Source organism: Rattus norvegicus, chromosome 8, assembly GCF_021556685.1.
Source record: "Rattus norvegicus strain SHRSP/BbbUtx chromosome 8, alternate assembly SHRSP_T2T, whole genome shotgun sequence".
In the NCBI taxonomy this organism is placed as follows: Eukaryota; Metazoa; Chordata; class Mammalia; order Rodentia; family Muridae; genus Rattus; species Rattus norvegicus.
This window is the reverse complement of record NC_141541.1, coordinates 128,589,468-128,606,746: the sequence shown is the minus strand read 5'-3', so window position 1 is coordinate 128,606,746 and position 17,279 is coordinate 128,589,468. Positions and strand designations below refer to the sequence as shown.

Here is a 17,279-nt window from a genome sequence, read left to right as displayed (position 1 = left end):
TGGAACTCACTGTGTAGCCCAGGCTGGCCTTGAAGTCATGGTCCTCAGGCTTCAGCCTTCCCAAGAGGTGGGATTGCAGACCTCCTGGAAAGTCCAAGGCCATGTTCAGTTAGGGCTCTGTGGGTACACCAGAGTGGAAAAGGCACTGTGTAGCTGGGTAGCTTCTGAGCTATTCCCACTCAACAGCGCTGGCCTGGCTTCCTTCCCAGCCCCACTCTGGCCTCTTCTCCATTAATGTCCAGATGGATGATGGATGATGACTCTCTGGGTCCCGCCTGAGTCTGCCCCCCCCCCAACCTGGAAGCCCCGCCTTCTCTTCCCCTGCCCAGCTACAGGCTAGTCAGCTTTTTATTTAGCCGATCAGAAGGAGATGGAGACCGCAGCCAGATCTCTGGGTACAGAAGCCAGCATATGAAATATGAGCACAGGCACAGAAACATCCCCAACACTGCAGGGAGGAAGCAGCTGAGGCTCTCCCCCGTGTACAAGACGCAGACTCCACACTGGAAAGGCAGGAATGGGGCCAGGCGCTGTGAGGGCAGAGCTGGGAAATGTCCCTGGAGATGGGGTTCCCAGCTGCTGAACTCTACAGAGAACATCTGGAGGCTCCTGGTCTCAAGAACTGAGGCAGACTGTTTCAGAGGAACAGCACCCACAGTTGATTTCTGGCTTCCATGGGCAAGGAAACATGCATAAGCACATAGGCAAACACACAGGCATCATACAGATGTGTGTGCACACACAAGGTAAAGCCAGAGGTCACCTTTGCTGTGGGCAGGACCTCTTCCTGTTCCTGAAGCTCCTTCTCCTGCCTGCGTTACCCGCAGCTGATGACTTTGCATCCCCGCCTCTTCTCTGGCCACTGCCGTCTGTCCTGGTCTCCCGTCTGTCTCAGTTGGCCAGCACTCCATCTTGCACAGTGTGTCCCATCTCTGCTGTTTAAAGATACTTTGTTTCCATTAGGATTCAGAAGTTTTATATACTCTTTGGGGGAGTATTTCAATTTTCAGCCATGACTTTTGTTCGTACTTTAGAGCCCCTTGGCCTCAACTTCCCTTTGCCTATTATGACCGAATCTCCTTCTGTTTCATCTAGTCTTTTGTTCCCTCTGGACTTTAAGCTTTATAATTTCAAATGTCCTCTTCTCAAATCTCCTGCTGTAACTTGTCCTCTGCACTGTTAAGAATACCTAGTGAGGGTTTACATTTTTCATTTAAGACTTTAAATTCTTTCCTTAGATTTAAGAACGTTTTCAGTGATTTTTAAAAATTTTATTTTTTCTTACATTTTTTGAGTGGTGGGGCCATGAACGCCCCTAACTCACATGTCGGGGTCAGAGGACAATTTTTAGCAGCCCATTCCCTCCTTCCACTTATGAGTCCTGACGATGGGACCCAGTCATCAAGTGTGGTAGTGGCTGGCTTTACTTGCTGGCCCCATCACAGAAGCATGCTTATGGTGTCTGCTGCTGGCCAGCTCTTCCCAGCACGGGACTCACGCTGCTGTTTGCTCCCGTTCAGTCCAGCTTGGTGGTGCTGTGATCTTCAGATCTTTGGTCTTTGATGATATTCTGGAGGTGTTGCTTTCCAGGAGGTTTTAGTCTTCCTTCACTCTGCATCAGGAGGTCCAGGGTGCAGGAGAGTGCTGCTGGCCACTGGACCTCTGGCATTTCCCTTGTGTGGGGACTGGGCCATTACTACTGGGAATGGTAAATAGCTCCCAGTCAGACACTGGTTCTGCTGTGGCTGGGGGAACCTGAAGTGACCCAGCTTTGCTGTAGAAAATGGATGGTCAGCCTGTGACTCCTGGCTCCCTCCTGCCCTGGGGACCTGGGCCACCGTTGTCAGCTTCATCCTTGCAGAGGGAAGGGGTGCTGCCCACACTTCTCAGCTGGGGTCTAGAGTGGATTCTGCAGTGAAAGGCCAAGACCCATGGCCCACCAGAACTCCGGAGGAGGAAGGGGAGGTTGTGCGTGGCTTCCCTTTGATCTGTCAGACAGCTTTGTATGTGGGGCTCAGGAAGGCAGGCTTCTTGGGACTCATTGGGACTGTTCTGGAGGCTTTGGAAGCACTCAGGTGAGAGCCAGGGACTGACACAGGAGACTCTGTTTGTCCCTCCCACACTGTTCCTCCTCAGCCACTCTCTAGGCAACTCACTCCTCAGCTTCACCCTTCACAGGTTAATTAGGCTCATTGTAATTTTAAATTGATTTTACTGTTATGTCCAGTGGTAGAGAACTCAGGAGAGGGGGCTTCTCCATCTCAACAGAAGAGGGACTACAGTCCCCTGTGGATATACAGTCGCCTGCGGAAATGAGTTGCTGTGGCCCTCAGGAGGAGCCGGGAACTGCCTGAAAGTAAACGCCATCTCTGTGGTTTTGGCACATTTATGTCTGATATCCAGCCACTGTGAATGGTTGAGGTTCCACAGCCCAGGGTGTCCAGAGGGCATTCCTGCCAGCGAGTACTGATGGCACGGGATCCCGTGAGGGGTCATGTGATTGACCCTGGGGGTGTTTATAGATAAGGGGGGAGGGAAGGTCTAGTTCTGTTCTGTATTCATTGTGAACATAATTTGGTACAGGAGGACTCCTCAGTGGTAGAGCACATGTCTTTTCATGTTTCCGTGTAGCATCCATCAAAAATAGGAGCCAATGAAGGACACCATATTAGTGTCAGAGCCCCGTGGGACAGAGTGGTTAGCTGTCCTGACTCAGTCTTTATACCAAGTGTGATGAGTTGAGTGTGGTGTGACCCAGTGGCTCTGGGATCTGACACTCAGCCCCCAGGTATGCAGTTTGAAGGTTGTGACAGGCGGGGCCCACAGGGGTGGACTTGAAGTCCCATCTTTCCCTGGTTCTGGTCCAGCTTTTGTGTGCCCGTGATGGGAGACATGAACCCTGCTGAGCCTTCTCTCCTGTGCAGACTCATCCTTCTCTCTGAAACCAGCGCTAGGACAGGAAGGAGCTGCGCTGTGTGTCTCACTCCTGTAACCAAAAACAAAGCAAACCAAACAAGAATCCAGAGGGGAGTGTTTGAGGGGACTCAGCAGGTAAAGCGGAAGGCCACCAAGTCTGATGACCTGGGCCCACACGGTCAGAGAACAGATTCCTGCAAGCTGTCCTCTGACCTCTACATGTGCTGTGGCGTGTGTATCCATGTGCCCCTCCCCAACAAACAGACGAAATAAATAAGTAAACATTAGAAAAGACTAAAAGGATTGCAGGGTCTTCAAGGCAGTACAGATTGACTTTTCCCCCTAGACTTGGGAAGCTGGCCTGGTGATGTAAGTTGCTCTCAGAGCACAGAGGTCCTGCCTCCTTTTGCAGCCCAGGGTAAGTTGCTGTCTGCAGTAGATGCCAAGCTGAGCAGGAAGCTGCCCAACCCAGGCCGTTCAGCTGTCTGTCTATGCAGCAGTGCCCAGCCTGTCCTGCCTTGCCGTGCTGCCTGTCTATGCAGCAGTGCCCAGCTTTTCCTGGCCCTGCCACTCTGCCATAGCTGAGTCCTGAGCACATCAGCCTGTTGCCTGTCAGTCCCTGATGGACATCTCTGGCCCCAGCCTGTGATAACCTTTATGGTATTTTGTGGGTATTTTTCTACTTTTTGTCATCGCTGCTGTCCCTTGATGGTCTATACTGCAGCACGTTTTGTGTGACGTCAGCTCTCCCGTCCATCTGCCATGAAGACTGGCTGTGGCACTGAGCTGTTCACATCTGACAGAAAGGACAGGACAGCCCCCAGATGTCCACCCATTTCTCCAAATGGCTCTGTGCTCGCACTGCATGTGAAGAATGGTGAAATGGGACCTTGAGCGTCTCTAGGGAGGACTGTTCCTCCAGAGGATGGATGGTTCTACAGGTCCACAGTGATGTGTGCTGCGAGCCGGGTGTGAGAGTCCTGGGGATGAGTGGGGATCAGGCTTCTCCCCACCACCCTGGCATCTCGGCTAATAAGGAAATCAGTGAAATAAAGGAAAAAAACTGCTTTGATCTTAAAAGGAAGATTTTCTTAAAGAAATATTTACTCTGGATAATTGTTAACTGTGTGGGAAAATTTTATTTTCTCTGCTTATACAAACGTTAATTCCAGGTGGATTAAAGAATTATATACCCCAAAGAAACCAAAAACAGCTGGAAGGAAATATGTTTAAATCTGGGGGAGAAGAGAAAGCACAGAAGCAAATACTTATCTTGGTTCTATATAATCTGGAAACTTCTCTGTCCCTTAAAAGTCACAGGTAAAGCACCTGCTGCTCTTGCAGAGGACTGGGGTTCAGTTCCCAGCACCCACACTGTGGCTCACAACCACCTGTAACTCCAGCTCCCTCTTCAGGCCTCTATGAGTACTGCACACTGTGGTGCACAGATGAAGGCACAACACTTATATACAGAAATAAAATAAAATAGAAGTTATAGGTAAAGCTTACATGCTCACAAAACTTATATAGTTTTTTTATTGTACATAATAATCTCTCTGCTTTAAAGAGATTTCTAATGACCAATAGATAGTCTGCATCATTAATAATTAAAGAAATGGCTGGAGAGATGGTGCAGTATGTACTGATTGCTATGCAAGTGTGGAGAACCGAGCTCAACCCCTGGAACCCTTGCAAATGTGGATGGAGAGAACGCCTTTCAAAGGTTGTCCTCACTTCCACGTATGTGCTGTGACACATGCACCTACACACAATCACGCTAAAAATTAAAACAATAGTTAAAGATGACAGCAACTGATAAAATTGTTGCTGCCACCTTACATCTGAAATAGAGATGGAGGGAGGAGCATTTGTTGCCCTGCTGAGGCTACCCTTGCATGGGCAGTCTTGGATATGTTTTAGGAACTCGATGGGTATTTCTAGTGGCGGAACCTACACGGGTGTGTGCTTCTCCAGTAAGCTAGCTCTGTAAGTAGCTTACAGAGCAAACACCCCAGAAGCTCCCTCACTAACTCTCCTTTTGCTGAGCTTCTGTTCTTGCCTCTGTGCCCGTGTCATAGCCAGGCCTGTGTGGAAGCACAAAGGCAGCTAAAGCACTCTGGTAACATTTGCAGAGTGTGCGTTTTCTCCACGTGGTTATGGAGAGCATCTTCTTCTGTTAGTGTCGCCATTCTGTGGAAACATTCTCATGAGATCTCTTTTTTTTTTTTCCTAGAACTTCCCTCTTTTCTTTTTTATTATATTAGTTACTTTTCTGTTGCTGTGATAAAACACCATGTGCAGAAACAGCACAGGACCTGGGACGAGGCTATGAACTCTCAAAGTTGCCCCCAGTGTTGGACTTTCCTCTAGACAGACCTCATGTCTGAGGCATTCTATAATTTCCCTAAATGGCGCCACCCAGTGGTGACAAAGAATCCAAGTACTTGAGGCCATGGGTGACATTTCTCATTTAAATAAACCATTACATATGTATACACATGTGTGATCTGAGTGTATGAATGCATATTTACATTTGAGCACATGTGCAGATGTGGGTGTACCTGCATGTGTACACACATATGTGTGTGTACAAAGCATATGTGCATGCGTGCATGTCCAAGGCTGAGGTTGGGAATTATTTCAGTCTCTCGTCTATCTTATTCTTTAAGCCAGATTGTCTCAATCAAACCCAGAACTCATCAAACAGGGCTAGTCTTTGTAGCTAACTGGCTCTGGGGATCCTTTCTTGGCTTTCTGAGACTGGAATTACAGGCGGGTCACCACGCCCACTTGGCCTCTCTTTGGGATCTACATTCGGATCTTCTTGCTTCCACAGCAAGTGCTTTGCCCTCTGAGCTGTCTCCCCAGCTCTCTTTCCTGGAGTCTCTTCTCAATATCTCAAGCCCCAAGTGAGCTCTACCCATCCACTGAGCTCCCTTCCAGTGCTCCTTGGCAGCGCGCCCAGCGCTTTTAGCCATGCTCAGTGGAAAGGCAGGATGCAGCGAACTCCAGTTTGACGGGGTGCTCACTGGATGATGTTCCCCAAGGGTTGCATTTGATTAGATCAGTAGAGCGATGTGTCTGCCCATACTCTGTCTTTCAGACAGGTTCTGTTTTCCTCTGCCAGTCAACTGTCGTAGTGCTTAATCAGGGTTACGGTTGGCAGTGCATGGAGATCTGAACCTCCTCCACTCACGGTGGATGTTCTGCACTTAGCCTGGATCATTCCTACCCCATAAATGATGCACTACTGTGTGCCCAGTCTGCTAGAGGACAGCAGGCAACTTGGGCTGCAAAAGGCATTGGTCCCACCAACGGGAGCATGGCTTTGCTCTAAAAGCCCGAGATTCATGTTGTGACTCACTGTGCTGCCTTGGTCCTGGGCCCCACTCACTGCAGGCTCTAAGTAACTGCTCCAGTTAACTGATCAAGTCTCCAAGGAACATTCTAGGTTCCCATTTTCCCTTTCTTCTCAGAGTAGTTCTTACATTTCAGGTCAGTTAGTCAGCGTCTGGGTTTTGAGAGTTGCTAAGAACCAACCAGGGTAGGCCCATAGATATGCTGGGGTTGCTGGGATTTGAACTTGGGTCCAAAGTCCATTTATCACCTGGCCTCCAGAGCTGAGTCAAAGCTTCGACCAGAAATGAAGGTGGGTATTGGATTGGAAGAGGAGTTCATCTAGGATCCTGGCAGGGATGGAGGAGAGAGGAAACACATCCAGTAAGTAAGGGAAATTATTCCTGAACAGGGAGAAGCAAAGGCTACCACAGTGTAGACAGTGGACACGGTGGACTCAGCATGGAGGGAGCTGGAACTGAGGGAACCGCTGTGGCTTGTGTGGAGGTGATGTCATGCTGCAGCAGCACACTGACTGTGAGGTTTGCAGGGGACCCGGGTAGCAGCAGTCAACTGCTGGTCACAGCCAAGGGGACAAGGGGAAGCTGAGACAATGGCAGAGTGTGACCTCTCCCTCCTTCCCCTGGAACAGTTACAGAGAGTAACTTGTGCAGGGAAGGAGGGTTGGATCAGCTCATGGTTGAGACTGTACTATCCACCATGGCAGGATGCATAGCAGGAGTGTGGGCCTGGGCTGCCTCACATGTGCGCCACTCAGGAAGCAGAGAGCAGGGAAGGTCAGTGCACATCTGTGTGGTGCACATCTGTGTGGTGCACATCTGTGTGGTGCACATCTGTGTGGTGCACATCTGGCTCCTCTTTTTCCTTTTCCTTCAGCTCAGAACCCCAGCCTGTGAGCCTTTGCCTCTCACATTCTGGGTGGTCCTCTTTGGTGACACCCTCACAAACACATCCAGAGGTATGTCTCCTAGGTGATTTTCTATCCCGTCAAATGGACAATGAAGATTATCCTGGAGTGGGACTGTCTTGGACCAACCAACAATATAAATAATAACAGAGACTTTTTAATATTTTAAAGCTGCTGGGCTCTCCTGGCTGCTCTAATCTGACTGAGGAAGTTGGAGGGAAGAAGGGGTTTTTAATCTTTTGCAGTTTACTTTGGATTATTTCTGAGTGCTGATCTTTTAATCTGGTCTATACAGAATGCTAAGAAATAGAGTTTGTCGGATTGGGGTCTAAACTGTTTTGAACGCTGCATACAAAGGTCTCCCCATTTCCACAGTGGGTTCATGAAGTGTGGGAGGCTCCCTTGTCAGTGACCTGCGAGAGCTTCCTGGTGCTGGTTGTTGGGCAGACTCTGGTGGGGCTTGCTGGGGTGGGCCACACTGGCCCTCCTCAGCTGTGTTCTCTCTCTCCTGCTGGGTTCTCCTCAGCAGACACAGGCTGTTTTCTTACAGGCTCGCTCTGCAGTAGGGATTCAAAATGTGAGTAGACTTCAACTTAAGGAAAAGATATTTCAGACTTGGGCAATTAAGAGCACATTATTAAATTTTGTGGTGAATAATTTCGATTTTAGAGAAAAGTTAAATTCTTGAAGACATATACTTTTGTATACACCATGGATTTGAGGGACATATTTTCCCTTCTTTTGCCCCTCTTGCCTGCTTTCTACAACTGGGTAGCTATTGATTTAGGGCAGTGGTTCTCAACCTTCCTAAATCTGTGACCCTTTAATACAGTTCCTCATGTATGGTGACCCCAACCATAAAATTATTCCTGATGCCACTTCCTAACTGTAATTTTGATAATGTCGAAAATATTAATATAAATATCTGTGTTTTCTGATGGTCTCAGGTAGCCCCTGTGAAATGGTTGTTTGACCCCCAGAGGGGTTATGCAAGCAGATTGAGATTTAGATTGATTTAGATTTCCCAGGGCAGGGAGAAGGTCACTTTGGAGTTATCCCAGTCTTTGTCCGAGTGTCCCCACTACATTCCAGAGGCAAATGCCAAGGTTGTCTGGAGAAATCCAACTGCAGGCTGCACAGTACTCCTCTCATAGAGGCTGGATCCTCAGGGATCAATGTAGAGCCAGAGGGATAGAAAATATGGAGAACACAAGAAGGTTGGGGTAGCAGCCATGGGGAAAGGTTGGCAAATTAAAACACTGGCCTTGCCTTATGTAAATGTCAGTGTAGGAAAGTAAACCTCTGTCCAAGTCACACTGTGCATGACCAGGTAGGTGTGTTTGCGTGTGCAGGTGAAGCAGAGAAGCATCCAGTAGGCAGCAAGACAGACTCCGACAACTGTGGGCTTAGGTCTCGCTCCTGCGGCAGGACCCACAGGCTCCAATTGTGAAGGAAGAACTGACATGTTGTTAACTTAAAGTTGGGGACTTCTGTTAGAGCAAAGTTTAAAACAAACAAATCCAAACCAAGCCACAGAGCAGTGGAAGGCAATCGTCACAGGAATGACACGCTTGAGCAAGTAACCCAAACGACCAGAGAATTAGTGGGCAAAAGAAGCAAGACTTAACAGGCTCTTCACACACGTGTCCCTTTACACACGTGTCCCTTCACACATGTGTGTTCTAGATGGTCAGTCAACACACAAGAAGACGCTGAGTTTCATAAGTAGTCAGGACAGCACATAGCATGCCTCTCACACACACGTGTGCATGTATGCATGCATGGTGGATCTGTGTCCATAGTTTAATATTAACAGCCAACAGAAGAGCTGGTACCAACAGTTCTCCTCTGATCCTGGGAGGATGAGAGCCCTTTGTGTGCAAATGTTGGCCACCATCTGTCACTTAGAAGATGTGTCTTTCCATTGACCAAAGGCTAATGAATTTGGGGTTCTGTTTGTAACATGGGGAGAGACTTAACACAGCCTTATTTTCTTCTGCATGAACATCTGCACTGCTAAAGTGAGGTTGACTGCATGGCTGGTCAGCACCTCTGGGACTCTGTCTCTGCAAACACTTGACTCGGTGCTGCTTTAGGACAGACTCTGTGTCTGTCTCATCAGGAGCATTAATCTTTGCCCTGTGTTCTTTGCAGGCTGGTGATGTACATTGAGAGAGACAGCAGAAAGACCTCCCCAGGCAAGGAGCTGCAGAGCGGGAACGAATATCTGGCCAGGTGCCTGGATCTCCTCATCCAGCACATGGTGCAGGAGTCACCACGGATCCTCGGTAAGTGGCAGCCATTTACCCTTCTCAGGGCCCAGAGGTGCTCGCTTGTCTGTGGGCAGCTTCTGTATCGCCTCTTGTCCACTCTTGTTTCCCTGTTCTATTTTAAAAAATAATTATTAGGAATTTTACGTGTGTTTTGAATATGGTTGTTCTCCCAAACTCCTCCCCTTCCCATCCAGCTTTGGTTTGTTCTAATTCTTCCTCACCCCCTCCTCCTCTTCTTCTCTTTCTTCTTTCTTCTCCTCCCCCTCCTTCCCCCTCTCCCCCCTCCTCCTCCCCCTCCCCTCCCCCTCTCCTCTCCCTCTCCTCCTCCTCCCCCTCCTCCTCCTCCTCCTCTTCCTTCTTTTCTTGCGGTCCCTGTGGTCCCTGTCCAGTCCAGTTGGGGTTGCCCAGCTAGTCTTAGCTTTGGGGACCACTCTGAGTGTGATCAGCCTATCAGGATCAGAGCATTAAAACAAAAGACAAAACCAGCTGCCCCTCTCTCTCTTAGCAGCCACCACATGTCGGCCTCACACATCAATCCTGCCGTCGTCTGGCTGGCTGGAGCTGGCACAGGTCTTATGCGTGCTGTGCTATCTTAAGTCTCAGTGTCTGTTTTTGCAGGGCAGTGTGGAGACGCTTTGCTTGAATCTATGGCTTTAAGGCTTAAACTTGCCTGGTTTACTTTTTAATTGTTTTGTGTCAGTCAAAGGGTTGAGATGTGTTATCTGAGGTAAATGGCAATTAAAAAAAAAGAAAAGGGAAACCAGCGTCGAGTTCAGTCAGTACGTGTATCCCATGCATGAAGCCTTGGGTTCCATGCCCAGCTCCACACCATCCAGTGGTGATGTCTTCCTGCAGTCCAGCATTTGGGAGGCAAAGGCAGAGGACCAGAAGCTCAAGGTTATCCTCAGCTACATAGTGAGCTTGAGATCCCACCCGCCCCCGCCCCAGCCTCAGGTCTCTGAGATCCACCCCCACCCCATGCCCAACAACCATGATCTAATACTGGATTTATACGGTCATTTTGAGTTAATTTTCTTACATCTTTTTTTCATCTACATATGCACTTGATCCTAGTCAAAAGGAAGTGATCTATGATAGTCAAAAGGATAGTGATCACTATGAGAAGTGATCTGCCCATATTGAGATTGGAAATATATATATTTATCACTAAAAGAATTTTTAAATGTATATTTGTTTTATGGGTTGATTTTGTTGTTATTGTTGCTTGAGACAACTGTGCTGCTGCCTCTTGAGGACTGGGATTAAAGGTGTGCACCATCACACCCATTTCACACCATCACAACCATTTCACACCATCACACCCATTTCACACCATCACATTCATTTCACACCATCACACCCATTTTTGTTTTTTATTGATGTTGTTTGTTTTTTGTTTCCTTTGTTGAGACAAAGTTTGGATTGGAATTGAACTCACCGTGTAGCACAGGCTGGCTTTGAACTCCTGACCCTCCAACCTCAGTCCCTCAAGTACTAAGAATTGAGACATTCAGCACCACATCCAGAAGTACATTATATACAGGTTTAAGTTTCTAATCTAAAATGTTAAAATTTGATGTCATGGATTTTGATGGTTCAACATCCGAGAACCTAGGTGGTTTGAAGAGGCATCTTTAATATAAGAACATGTATCGACGTCTGCAGAGGACGCTGCCTGCACAGAAGGAAATGCCTTGCCTTGTTACTTTTGGAAGTTAAAGTGATCTGAGGAGGGATTGGGGTTACTGGGTTTCTTCCCCTGGCTTTCCCAGCAGATGTGGCTCTAAACTGGCGGTGTTCAGCACATTGAGCCAGATTCTGACCCTCATGGCGAAGACGCAGATCTACCAGCAACTCTTTCTTACTAGTAAATTAGGAACATTCTCACCTCATGATTGGAAACCGAGCACCTCACAGTTCAGCCAGAAACATGCTGGAAATTGGGGCAGGAGAGATGGCTCAGCAGTTAAGAGCATGGGCTGCTCATCCAGAACACATGGGTTCAATTCCCAGCACCCACATGGTAGCTCACAACCGTCTGTTCTCCGGTTCCAGGGGATCTGATGCCCTCTTCTGGGCACCTGCACTTAAGCATATACACGCACACGCACACACACACACACACACACACACACACACACTGCACAAACACACACACACACATAGATGAAAATAAAATAAATCCTAAAAGTTTTGAACATTGTTTTCAATTTTTCTTTGTTTGCTTTTTCAAATTTTGCTTTACAATCTCGTTACTTGTAATTTTAGATTAGTTTTCTAAGGCAGTAAGCAGTGATAATCAATTAGAATAGAAATAAATCAATAAATAGAAAAATAAATTTCTCAGACCACTACTAAACCATAACTTTATATTGTGTCTAGGCTAGAAGTCGGTTGATAGTGGCTATGGAGATCGTCCCACTCTGTTCCCAGAGGGCACGAGTGTCCTGTATTACCAGCATGTGTGTGTGTGTGTGTGTGTGTGTGTGTGTATGTGTGTGTGTTTGTGTGTGTGTATGTGTGTGTGTATGTGTGTGTGTATGTATGTGTGTGCATGTGTGTGTGCGTGTGTGTATGTATGTGTGTGCATGTGTGTGTGCGTGTGTGTGTGCATGTGTGTATGTGCGTGTGTGTGTGTGTGTGTGTGTGTGTGTGTGTGTGTGTGTGTGTGTGTATGGTTGGAGATGTGGCTCAGTTGGTAGAGCTCCTGCCCAGGATGCTCAAATCCCCGAGTTTGATTCCCAGCACTGCATAGAACCAGACATGGTGACACACACGGAAAACACCAGCACTTGCCTGTAGGTCTAGCACCTGGGAGGTGGAAGCAGGAGAATTACCTTGAGCCACGTACTGACTTGGAGGCCAGCTTGAGCTACATGAGATCCTCCCTCACACACGCATAAAAGTGAATGAGAAGGCTCACTGGCTACCCAGTACTGTAGATTGAAGGTGAATCACCTCACCTCTGTGGTCTCTTACCACCATACCTCCTCTGATGTGCTTCTCAGGTGACATTCTCAACGCTTTGGCAAACGTGTCCGGCCGGAAGCACCCATCCACGGTCCAGGGGAAGCAGCTGAAGATGTGTCTCCCCATGATGCCTGTGGTGCTCCACCTGGTCATGTCTCAGGTAACACATGCCACCCCCAGGCCTGTCCCCTAGAGCAGAGCCACCCCCACTGAGACCAGACCCTTCTGTCCGTTTGTCTGGGACTGGCTTTGGAGATCTGATCTGTGGAAAATCTTGTCCCCCAGGTGTTTCGACCTCAAGTTGTGACAGAAGAGTTTCTCTTCAGCTATGGAACTATTCTTGTGAGTAGCAAGGAATCATGTCTGGCTAACACCACTGCCACTGCTGCTGGCTGCGGCATGGGTGTGAGAAGGGAGGAGTTAAAAGGTTTGGTGGCATTTGTTTGTAGGGAAGTGACCTTTTTATATTTTTATCTGTTCTCTGTAATAAAATTTGACATTTGGGAAAAATACATTCTCTCCTGATAATGTACTTGGTTCAGAGACAGCCCCTAATAGGGCAAAAAGCACACATAAACACTCAGTAGATACTGAGTCAAGCATTTGAACTGACATGGTGGGAGTGGGGGGCTGAGAATGCCGTGTTGCCAACCGGCTCACTGCTAGCCATGCACATGTCTCTCTAGGATGACAGTTTAGCAAGTTAGACTCAGCTGTGCTCCGTCTTTTCTTCTTCTTCTTCTTCTTCTTCTTCTTCTTCTTCTTCCCATTTTTACTTGATTTCGACAACGTGGGAAGACGTGAAAACCAGCTGCCCTGTTACTATCATTCCGGGTCTGCACACACCCATCTTCCTGATGATGCTGTGGCCCAGAAGGTGACAGAGTGCATTGTGGGTGTGCTGAGGCAGGACAGCCAAGTCCTGTCACTCACCGCCCGACCTTGCTGTCTACACTAGGCCTAGGAGGCTGGAGGGTGTCATGGAGGCACAGGCAAGGCACAGTGGCATTTCAGCACCGGTTTTGTTTTGGGGGAGGGTGGGGGAAAAGGGCTGCTGCTCATGAGTGAGGTTGTTTTCTAGAATGTTCTTCTTAGAGCAGGAAGTGATGTTTCTAGGACACACATTGAAGAGAGGTGTCTGAGGTCAAAGCGTTGGGGCTCAGTTTCAGCTTTGTCCTCATGGTATGAACCCTTAAGTCTAGGAAGTTCGTGCAATGGGCTGTGCACTCTCCTGCATCTGTAATCACCACCCCGGTTATCCACCGTCACCGTAACCTGCTCTTTTTCTGTCTCCTACCGAGCCCAAGTGCTGTTAAGGACACCACATACATGTCAGGGTCTAGAACAGTCTTGGCTCCTGGGACCTGCCATGCAGTGCTTCACACAGTATTGCATGGACGGGTGTGGCCTGTGTTTCTGTGTGTTCTTTCCCCTCTGCCCCAGTTCCATCCCCTTCCCTCCCTCCCCCACCTATTTTCCTGTCTGGACTTTTCTCTGCTTGCAGTGAGCATGCTTAACAGTTTCAACAACCAGGGAAGCCGGTGTGGACTTTCAGGAGGGAAGTGTTTACGCCTATTTCAGGGACAGCACCACATGGGCTCAGAGACAAGGACAGAGGCCATACAGAGGAAGGGCCTCTTTCTTCCCCAGGAACAGGTGTGCTTCTGCTGGTCTTCTGGTGTTTGTTGAGAATTAAAACCAACCTGCCTGGTTCACTTCTGGGTCTTGGTTCTCAGTAGGGAGTTTAGATGAATAAAATGGCCAATATCTTATTTTGAGGCTGGCAAGATGGCTTCAGTGGTTAGAGGAGCTTGTAGCCAGGCTTGATGACCTGAGTCTAAGCCCTGGACCCATACAATAGAAGGAGAAGCCTGACTCTTGAAAGTTGTCCAAGGGCACACACACACACACACACACACACACACACACACACACACGCAGGGATGAGATGGTCCTTGGGCTAGCTTCCTAGTTGAGGCAGTGTTCGCAGTGTGCATCATGGCTGCTCTAGAGCACCTTGATGACTTTCTCACTGTATTGTTTGTACCTCCTTGGCATTGAGTGACCCTGGAAAGCACAGGTCACTGCTAATCCACAACCTGGTTCAGTTATCTGTGCATTTGTCGTGAGCTGTTGAATCAGATGTTGCTTCTATGAGTTAAGTCTTCCTGGAAATTAGCAAAAATACTCTTCCAGTTCCCGTGTCCTTCCGATGTCAACCGAGGGAACCAGCCAACCTCATACTTCCAGCCCCTGGAAATGGAAAGCAGAGGCCGGCATCTGAAGCTTTGAAAACATTCGTCTTCACTTTGGTTAGCAAAGGTTTGCTGAATGTCCCTGAAGTCTGCGGAGCTCATGTGGAAGAATGTCAAACATACGTGCAGCAGTGTGTGCAAGCACATACATGCCTGCCAATGCGCCTGCCTTCCTGGCATGTGTGGGCTGGAAGTTGACCTTGGATCTCTTCTCCACTTAGTCCTGTGAGACAGGGTCTATTCCAGAACACCCTGAGTTTGCTGCTTGGCCGTGAGTGTCTAGGTCTCCCGGGCTCCAACCTGCAGTCTTTCACAGTAAGCTCCAGGTGTCAGCTTCACAGCCCAGCTCCACCGGGGAGAGGGAATCTCAGCTGACAAATTGCCAGGGACAGATTGGACTGGGCACATCTGTAAGGTGTTTGATTAATTGCCAGTGATGGAGGAGGGCCCAGCCCACTGTGGGCGGGGCAATCCCTGGGCAGGTGCGCTTGTTGGATAAGTGAGTTAGTTGAGCAAGTCAGAGGAAGCAAGCCAGTCAGCAGTGTTCCTCCATGGCTACTGCCTCAAGCTCCTGCCCTGTTGTCTCCACTCAGTAATGGACTGTGACCCGTAAGCTAAAGCAAGCCCTTTCCTCCACACTTTGTTGTTGGTCAGGGTGTTTATCCCAGCAACAGAAAGGACACCATTGTTGTGGGGTTACAGGGGCGCATAGTCACTGCTGTGTCCAGCTTTGGGTAGGTGCTGGGCACTGAACTTGGGTCCTTGTGCCTGTTCAGCAGGCACTTGTCCCACTGAGCTGTCTCCCTAACTTGTTTTGTGAAGGAAGCTTTACTTGGTCCATCTGGAGCTCAATGTTCTTGTCAGTATTTTCTAAATGTGTTCAAGGAGTCTCCACCACACCGGCTCACTATAGTTTAGCTTTTAAAAACTGTACCTAGATCCCAGTATTCAGTCCCGCTGTATCCAGGAACAGCATACGCTAGAACTTGTTGGCGTTGGGTAGGGTGGGTGTGACGAGAGGTCCAGAGCTGCCGTGTCTTCAATTATCGAAAGGGTACTTAAAGAGGGGACCCATGTGTTTCCAGTGGCACCAGGCCTCAGTTTGCTGTGTCATGGGAGGGACATTGCCATCCTCATCAGAGCAGCTGTGACAGCTCGAGGGCTTCCCTTCCAGCTGTATGCAATTCTGCTTCAGTTGCACTGGGTCATGTGGTCTGAGGAGGCTCTAAAGCAGTGTTTCTTAACCTGTGGGCCACAGGGGTTCCCTGTCAGGTTCATAACAGTAGCAACATTACAGTTACAAAGTAGCAACGGAATAATTTCATGTCTTGTCACCACACCACGAGGAACTGAGTGAAGGGTGGCAGCGTTAGGGAGATTGAGAACCACTGCTCTAGAGTGTATAGAGAATGCATGGCGACTGAGGGAGTGTGGTGAGACGTCATCTGTGCAGCTGAGGGACCGCGGCGTCCTTGCTGGCAGGTACATAGCTCCTGTCACCCTCAGCTCTGGAAGTAAACCCAACAAACCCAGAGGTTGGGTAAGCTGGACAGGGCTGGAGCGGTTGCTTGGCTCCTGTCCTTTTACGGCAGAATGGTCTGGATAACTACATATGGGATATGAGCATAGGAATTGGCTTCAGGAACACTTCCCCCAATTAAATGAAATTTGGGTCTTAAGGAAGACTGCTGTTTGGCCATGACTGCAGGTCACGGTTAAGCCATCTTGGGCTTTCATAGGCTCCACTGACAGGGATTAGCCAACTGCTAACTCCTACAGATCTTCAATTTTTGAAGCTCCCATTGAACTGGGCCAGAAAACAGGAAGGAAAGATGAAAGGGAAGTGAGTGGGTGGACTCCTGATGGGCGCAACCTGTATTTCCTGGATTCTTCCTTGAGGTTCTTGGTTGATGAGCCCAGGACGGGGACTTGACAGTGCACAGGTTCTCCTGACCCTGCTGGTTTATTAAAGTGCAGACTGACAGACAAGACACTCCCCACCTGTGCACAGCTTTCTGATAAGCGAGTGCTGACCTCTTGATGGCTCTTGGTTTGTGTTGTGGAGAAAGCGGGGATGGTATCCTGCTAGGCTGCAGAGCAAATGACCAAGTGCTTACTTGTAGCCATACAAATGTGCTGGTGAGGAGTTTCTGTCGTTGCACTGGGGGCAAGCACCCATTCCCATCTTGCTGTGGGGTCTGTTCTGCCTCCTAGAAGGAGATCCAAAAACACCAAAGTGCCCCTTGTATGGGAAGCCTCTTTACCCACTGGACCGTCTCTCTGGCCCTGACGTGGCTGTTTTCTGCCCCTCAGTCTTCAGCTGGCCTGGCCGTGGGGCCTGTGTGTGCTGTTGTCCGCTCCCCTGCAGAGACTCCGGCTTTGCAGTCCATGCTGCCTGTGGCCATCTGGAGGTGCTCTGGGATACCAGGCAAAAGAAAGGGTTAAGGAGAAGGGACAACATGGGCTTGGGGAAGCCCAGCTACCTACTGGCGGAGAGGTTGCTTCCCTAAGCACTTCCATGGCTAAATATTGTCTCATTTGTAGGCCTGCGTAGTTTGGTAGAATTTTAGTAAAAGATACAACTTAGGGGCTGAAGAGATT

General features: G+C 48.8%; 1 protein-coding gene across 7 annotated transcripts in view; it reads left to right on the top strand.

Moving 5' to 3' along the window:
* Ulk4 (unc-51 like kinase 4) overlaps nucleotides 1-17,279 on the top strand; it is a 305,588-nt gene that overhangs the window by 84,089 nt on the left and 204,220 nt on the right. For all 7 annotated transcript variants that reach the window (XM_087563005.1, XM_087563004.1, XM_087563001.1 and 4 more), the window contains 3 exon segments: nucleotides 9,335-9,468; nucleotides 12,462-12,583; nucleotides 12,709-12,765. In XM_087563005.1, coding sequence (XP_087419131.1) covers nucleotides 9,335-9,468; nucleotides 12,462-12,583; nucleotides 12,709-12,765 — 313 coding nt within the window.